General features: G+C 36.2%; 1 protein-coding gene across 1 annotated transcript; it reads right to left on the reverse strand.

Annotated features, from left to right (window-relative positions):
• Positions 1-2,682: 2,682 nt before the first annotated feature.
• LOC143530782 (3',5'-bisphosphate nucleotidase AHL-like) lies at positions 2,683-5,929 on the reverse strand. The gene is made up of 3 exons (XM_077026226.1): positions 5,350-5,929; positions 3,667-4,348; positions 2,683-3,142 (listed from the first exon to the last, which is right to left on the reverse strand). Exons 1-3 carry the CDS (start codon positions 5,729-5,731, stop codon positions 2,839-2,841), a joined length of 1,368 nt encoding a protein of 455 aa, XP_076882341.1. The 5' UTR covers positions 5,732-5,929; the 3' UTR covers positions 2,683-2,838.
• Between the last annotated feature and the right edge of the window lie 2,411 nt (positions 5,930-8,340).

Below are 8,340 nucleotides of genomic sequence, written 5' to 3' on the forward strand. Positions count from 1 at the left end.
CCTTCTCCTACTATTTCTCTAACCCTATCAATGGTGTTCACGAACGATCGGTGGCGGGTGTACAACGATGGGTGGATGTCGCAAGAAGGAGATGGTGGTGGTTGCCGCACAGAGGAGATGGTGGTTGGGTGGCGGTGGCAGTGGTGGTCAGCAACGTTGATGGCTCGGACAGGGACACAGATTGCAGCCGGGTGTGAAGAAAAAAGGTTGAAGGGGGCATGGTTTTGTATATAGGGCTGAAAACCAGTGTTTTAAAAACCGGTTCAAACCGGCCGGTTGAACCGGTTAAACCGGATATCGCATAGCAGACTGATATTTTGAGTCCGGTATTTTTGGCCGGTTTTCTAGAACATCGTTCCGGCGGTTTTTGTCTAAAATACCGGTTTTTACCGGCAAACCGGTTTTATGTCTGAGAATTTTTTGATATTTGCGGGCCATATTTTTCAAAATTATTTATAACCCAAAAATTAACATTCAAACGTGTAAACTATAGGACTAATTTAAAAAAAAAATAAGTTTTTTTTTGCATTATTTTTTTATATGGGTTAACTTTTAGTTTATTTTTTGTTATGGAATCATTTACTTTTGGGTTATTTTTAGATTGAAGTTACATTCATAGGAAATTATAAGGTAAACTATTCAACCGGTTGAACCTTTCGGTATAAGCCGGTTATACCATTTTTTAGCTCAATTCGGTACAAGTAAAATACCGGTTTTTAAAACATTGCTGAAAACACAAACATGCCTCTTCAATTGAGGAGTATTTAAATGGAAATACGACAGAGGGACGCAAACAATATAAAATACACGCGATGGCAAAATTATAAATTTTTTCAATTACATTTTCTTTCTAATTAACCTTTTGCATATCCTGAATCATTTTAGGAATGTTTTACGTTGATCTTAAACTTAAACCTTTGGATCAGAAGATGTCAAACTAGGCCAGTTTTAAACTGAATGTGAATAGAGGAGCCTTAATGTTAAATTGATTAACTCTGATCTAGAATTGAGAAATGAAATCAATCTAAATCATATAGAAAACATTAACTGAGTGTTTTTTTGTACAATGTGTAGTAAAAGTTAATTTCATCATCGTTCAATTGTTAAGTGATTGAAACTAGAGCGTAATCGTTTCGTTGTAATATTATGTTCACCATGGTAATGAATGATATGTGGATGTATATATAGGTTTGGAGGGGGTAGTGGTTATTGATTTTTACGGTTCAAAGGACACAACGGTTTCTTGAAAGTTAAAAGACGCCATACTATGTTTTAGGAGGCGTGCCATTTCATATGTTAGCGGTTATAAAAATGAAGAAAAGGAAAGACATATTTTGGTTCAATGTGTTAATCTATATCTATACTATATATAATATACTAAACAAGGGCAAATTAAAACATTCATTTTTAAGTAATTTATAACACTTAAAGCATGATGTACATGTGTTAGTAAGGGTAAACATGTCTTTTACACACAATCCATTCAACTTACAAGTTTAGTCCCTCATCTTTAACCATATTATGTTTTTAATTTAACTTGTAAACTAACTTCCCACCCATGATTTTTAAACGAATATAGCCTTTTCATACGTTAATTTTTTATAAACAAATGGCACTATAAAAACGAGCATTTTATTCTCTTTAATTTGGATACGATATTGTTTTAATTTCTTTTCATTTTAAATAAATTAATATGTTACGCAAGGGTGTTCAGTGTCGGTTTTGATGGTTTTTAAGTTAAACTTGTGAGTCCAACCGTTAATACTGATTTTTTGTCGTCTAAAACCAAACTCAACCATTGAAAGTTGAAACCGAATCGTTACTAACGGCCTGGTTTCAGTTTGGTTTCACAGTTTAAACTTTAATAATAAATTTTGTTTAAAATAATTAATAATTTAAATGTACCATCAATTTTAACTAAAAACCAACATAATATGATACCTGAGATAATCATAAATAAAAAATGATAATTTTAGCCACATAAATGGTAAATATTAATGGAAGATTTAGGACGTGAAATAATAACAGCAAAGATTAAAAAGGGAATCATATTGCAATTAGGTTAATTTACAGTCTTTCATATGGCCGGTTGCCGATATAAAACGCGAACCAACCGTTCACTACGTTTTGAAAATTTTGAAACCGACCAACAAACCAAAAGTAAATAAGAAAAAAGAAGTCAAACCAATGACCTATTTAAACGATTTCAAGGTTTTAACCAAACCATAAGCACTTATATTTGCACGTGATTAGCAGGTTCAAACACCCGCTGCATCGCGCGGGCACCCGCCTAGTTTAATAATAATTATATTATATGTTAAGTGAAAGTGAAATTAGATTGGCTTAATAAAAAACATGTATCAATTAAAACCATACGGCATGCATTTTTATATGTATTTTTTTCCATCCAGTTCTAAATATAGTAGAGATAATTAAATATCAGAGTAATAGATCCTTGCAATGAATAGGAAAAGTTTTCCTATCCTAATCAATACCAATCAAAAGATGTTTCCTTTTTGCAAGAGCTAGAATTGGAAGCTGAAAAGGTTCAAACACAATGGGCCGAAGCGGAACTAGAATTAGATTTAGGTTATTTACGTTTATGTCATCACGAGTTTCAATTAGAAATTAAAATCAATGGTGTGGGAAGTCTCGTACGTGATATACGATAACCTATTATTGTACAATAACTCACCTCTAATTATATATTTTCGTTGAGATGAAAACTTATTGCTCAAACACATATTTTCACCCTTATTTATCATCAAAAGACTGCAAAAACATATCATACAAAACCCAACGGTGATATTAAACACTAAACATAAACATGTAACACAATCAAAGGCTAGAAGAGTTCCAGCTAGCATCAACCGCGCTCATGATTTTGTCATGCAGAGACGCTCCAGCACACGTGATTATTCCCCGATCTAGCCCATGCAAATACATACCTTTAGAAAAATCTAGTCGTCGGCCACCAGCGTCAGTAACAATACCACCGGCTTCTTCAATAATAACAACTCCGGCGGCATGATCCCATATCTTCTCCTTATAACCAGCTCTCGCAAACTTCATAAAAATCTCTGCATCTCCACGAGCGATTGCTGCGTATTTCACCATACTGTATACTCGCAACGGTTGATTCCTGCAGTCAACTTTCATGTCAATTGTCAAACATATTCTTGTTAACAAATAAGGTGTGCATGGGTCTGTTCAGTCCGGTTTTGTTGAGGTTTTAAAAACCGTACGGTTTCATTTTTTTCAGTTTTGGTTTTTAGGTGAGTTCGGTTTCGGTTTTGCCATTTGGGCTTGAAAATTTTGGGCCAAAAGGAAAAGGCTGGCTAAAATAATGAATTTAGGCCTAAATAATTTTGTTAGTTAATAATTATTTTGAGTTTTATATAATTTGGGCTAATATATATGGGTTGAACTATTAAATTAAATTACTTAAGATTCAAAACAAAAATTGAAAATCTATAAGTTCGTTTCGGTTCTTTTGGTTTTAATCACACGCGAAACCGAACCAACTAAAGTTCGCAATTTACAAAAACATAAAACCGAACCATCGGTTTTTGTTTTGATTTGGTTATATCAGTTTAGTTTTACGTTTTTTTTCAGTTTCATGCACAACGTTAGGTATCTTGTTGTTTAAGTAATTTTATAAGTTACCTCAGCCCGACACTATGAGCTAACCCTTGTGTGAACCCATGGCTCGAGTTAGCCTTCTCAACCGGCTCACAAAACGTTGCTAAAACTGGATTATCAATAGTCGAAACCTTAATTTGCCTAGCCGGTCCGACACCATTATCACCACTTAGCAACGGTTCCATCCACGCCTTCTTACTACCTTTCTTTGCATAAAGCACGCACCCGTTATTATTCCAACCCGAAGATCCCGGTTTAGTCAACCTTGAAAGAATCCTCCGATACCCGTTTTGGTAATTTAACCACTCTTTATTCATCGGGTAGTTCGGGCAGCCAAGAACCCCGAGAACCACTTGCCCGTTTTCCACTAGTGCTAGAGCTATTGCGTACTGGTCCCCTCGCACGAACCCAAGTGTCCCGTCTACTGGGTCAAGGACCCAAAATCTTCCGGTGGGCCCGCCAGCGGAGTTGCACCGGCTAATGGCTTCTAAGACTTGGGCGGGTTCAAGATTTGTGACCGGGGGTTTAATTCCGAAACGGACTGCAGATGATAGGGAGTCGTTGACGGTTTTGACAACAGATGATAGGATGGTTGTTGTGTCGGGTTTTGAGAGGGTTTCGATGTCTTCTTCTGCTACGATTGATACATTTTCAGGTCCGAATGCTTGGGATAATATCCAACTGACTGTTGCTTGCACACTCCAATCTGTTGGTAAATTTGAAAAATAAAAGTGTTATTTTTTGGTATAACAAAAATATATATATTTATGTTACTCAGTAAAGAGTGAGTATTTATTAGAGGGTGACAATCGTTTCGGGTTGGCAGGTTGAAATTGATGAACCATATAACCCGAACATAAACATTTTGTGTCAAAGATATCAATCATAACCCGAGAACAACTAAATCCATGTAACCAGGGCACAACTGATTTAACCCCTTTATCTAAACAGGTCAAATGCACAGGCGAATTGTAATGGGTTGTAAAGGGGTTAAATGGGTCGTAAACTGTTTCGCGAGTTATAAACGGGCTGTGATATAGTTGTAAAGTTTGACGGGTTATACACACACTGTAATAAAGTTGTAAAGTGGTTAAACGGGTCATAAAATGTTTGGTGGGCTGCAAACGATTAAACGGGCCGTAATGAAGTTATAAAGTTTGACGGGTTATAAACGGGATGTAATAATGTCGTAAAGGGGTTAAACGGGTCGCAAACTGTTTGGCAGGTTATAAACAGGCTTTAACAAAGTTGTGAAATGGTTAAACAAGTCATAACCTGTTCAACTGGTCATAAACCATTTGATGGGTTATAATTTATAAACGAGCTATAATAAAGTTTTAATATGGTTCAACGGGTCGTAAATTATTTACCAGGTTATAATATAAACGAGCTGTAATAAAGTTGTAACGAAGTTAAACAGGTCATAAACTGTTTGACGGCCAATAAACAGACTGCAAAAAAATTGTAAACGGGTTAAACGGACCATAAACTATTTGACACGTTATAAACAAACAAGCTATAATAAAGTTGTAAATGAGTTAAACGGGTCAAACAGATAAAGTTATAAATGAGTTAAACGGGTCGTAAATAAACTATTTGACGGGTCATAAACTTGGTCTAATAAAGCTGCTAACTGGCTTAACATACAATAAAACAGTCAGCTATTTAAAAACATATAAAATTATATACTTTCCTAACAAAACTTACCAGCAATTGTGACAGGCGAATTATCATCTTTAGCTCGAACATTATCATTACCATCTCCATCAAATATCAAATCTTGTTGAACCTTCTGACAAAGCAAACATGCAACATGAACAGCTTTCACAGCAACTTCCAATTCCTTCACATACCCATCAGATTCAACCTCCACCCACTTACTATTCACCCCCATTTCGTCGCAAATTTGGGTTTTCTTGTCGCAATTTGAGAGACAACAAATGGGTATGTTTATTGATTTTGGGTAATTGATAATATTATGGTACGAAACCAAGAATCTGAAATGGGTTTTCAGTGGATTGTTGTTCTTGGTGGTAAAAATTGAAGCTTGAGGGAAACTGGTACCCAAATTGGAACGAATGAGAGTCATGTTATAAAGGGCAATTTCACTCGTTTTGAATGGAGGTTATTCAAACAGTTTGTATTGATTATGATGTATTTGGTCGAGATAGGCACACGAGGTGTGGATTGTTGTTTGTTTTGCCTGGTTATGAAAAGGTAAAGTGGGACTTTGCATTTAAGGACTTGAGATTGTGGATGTGTACACGCAAGTGGTCTATGTATGTGGTCTTGTGTCACATGTCAATAATGTATTAACTAAATGGTTATTAATTAATAATATGCGGGTTGAATGTTGGTTGTGATCGAACTTCTAATGTTATTTGCGAGTTAATGTTAAGCTTAGACGTAAAGCTTGAAAAGTTTAGCTTGGTTTTCTGACGTTACGGTTGACACGATTATTGATATGATATGGAACACGATATTTGGCAAAAACTACTGAGATATATGATTTTAGGTAGCTTATCGGGTTTGGGTTCTAAACTATTTATCCATTGGTAGATATGGGTTGAAAGGGCATAATGGTAAATACCATCAAGTCTGGATGAGTTGAAGAAAGTAAAACTAAAGATTAGGATGGTCGGCCAGTTCTTTTGTGACGTTGTCCATTCGTTTGCCATTGCCATCACGTGTCGTTAATCAAGTGTTCGTTAAGTATTGTTTATGAGATGTTCATCACTAGATTTTTATTCAAGTCGCATGTTATGTGTTCCAATATCAAAGATTTAAGGGTTGGTTTTCCCATATAAGTATGAAATTTTGTTGTTCAAGGTGTTGCTTCTTTTAATTATGAAATCTGAACCAATTGAGCAAATAAAATGTTGTCGTTCCCTCACCGTGAGTACAATCATCCACCATGAAGTTTATGTGACGGGGTTCTTCTTCCTCCAGGCTCCGCAACATGTGCCTCGGTGCCAAAATAAGACAACAAAGTATATGACAAGCTAACTTTTACTTTATCAGTTGTCTTAAAAAAAAGATTTGACATAATTCTTTATTTGCTCAGATAATTAATGATAGAAGTTAAAATTAAGGGTGAAGTGGTGAAGATATCACTCGAGTAATTGCAACATGAAGGGAGAATTAATGATAGAGTTGAATTGCTTTTATTAGACGTTAAAGTGAAGGGAGTTGCTATTCATACACCCACAAGGGTTTTAGAGAGGGTGCGTGCAAAAGAGAAATTGTATGTAAAAAAGGTGTACAAACAGCAAAAAGGGTGTTTAAATAGACAAAGCCCAGAGTGAAAGGTATGGCCCTAGAGGTATCACTTAACTAATCGCATTAGGAAGGGAATAGTTACCTTTAGTTTATTCTACTAGTGACACTACACTAGCTCGGTTGTTGCTGCGGAGTCAGAGAAGAAGGTTGGAAAGAAAAATAATTATTTTTGATTTCAATTATTTTAAAACGACTGTTAATCCAAGACCAGAATGGAGAAAAAGGAGCAATGAGCAGTGGCGGACCTATAGTCAAAGAAGGGGGGAGAAACCGCCTTTTACAAAAGAAAAAAAAATTAGTTAGCGTTTGGAATACAATAATCGCAAGGGGAATGAAATGATTCATTGCTTTGGAATGAAAAAAGTGGTGTTTAGTTGCTCAATGAAATGAAATCATCCATTACACATGGAATCTCATTCTATCAAAGCAATTCATTTCCACCCCATTTTTATTTTTTCATTCCATTCCTACTTCACATTACTTTCTTAACACCACCTAACAACAGCAACCACCACCACTACCGTTGCCACCACCTGACCGCCACTACTGCCATCGTCGTCATCTCCACCACCACCTCTGCCAACGCCACCACCACCTTACCACCAACGCTATCACCGCCATCATTGTCACCGTAACCACCACAACCATTATCACAGTAACCACCGCAACCATTGTCACCGTCGTCGCCTGACCATCACCGCCACTACCACTGTCGATGCCTGACCACCACCACCGTCGCCGCCACTGCCAATGCTATCATCACTTGACCACCGCCACCCCTCCCACCACCACCACAACCGCCGCCCTTGCCGCCTGACCGCTACTACCACCACCATTTTCATCGCCGGAGCTACCACCACCACCGACGTCATTGCAGTTTTTTTTGTGTAAAAAAATTATTTTGAGATAAGAGTGTTTTTATTATTTCTATTTCATTCATACAATTTTTTTGAATACCAAATAACATTAACTAATAATTATTTCATTCTCATATGTTAACCAAACAAGACAAAATGATAATGATATATTTCATTCCCTTGTCCGTTCCATTCATTCTCCCATTCCATTCCTCATTCATTTCATTACCTCTAACCAAACATACCCTTAGTGTTATTCATATGCTTAAATCCCAATTGCCCCATATTTGACTAAGATTCCCATCATCCCCATGTAAAGAAATTTTAGATCCGTCATTGTTGATAAGTCTTTAATTGATCGACGTATTTCGACCTTGTACATGTTTTTTATCAAAACATGTTTTGACAAAAGAATACAATAATTAACCACTTTAAGAACAACTTGTTTTGATCTAAACTCGCCTTGATCTGAACTCATATTGACCATTGCGACTCAATAGTACTAAATGCACATTATTTGTATACCCATTTAGTTTTTAATTAAAGTTTTAGAATTCAACTA

This window comes from Bidens hawaiensis, unplaced genomic scaffold, assembly GCF_021521415.1.
Source record: "Bidens hawaiensis isolate Kalapana, Puna unplaced genomic scaffold, B.hawaiensis_p1.1 tig00009022_1, whole genome shotgun sequence".
NCBI classification, from domain to species: domain Eukaryota; kingdom Viridiplantae; phylum Streptophyta; class Magnoliopsida; order Asterales; family Asteraceae; genus Bidens; species Bidens hawaiensis.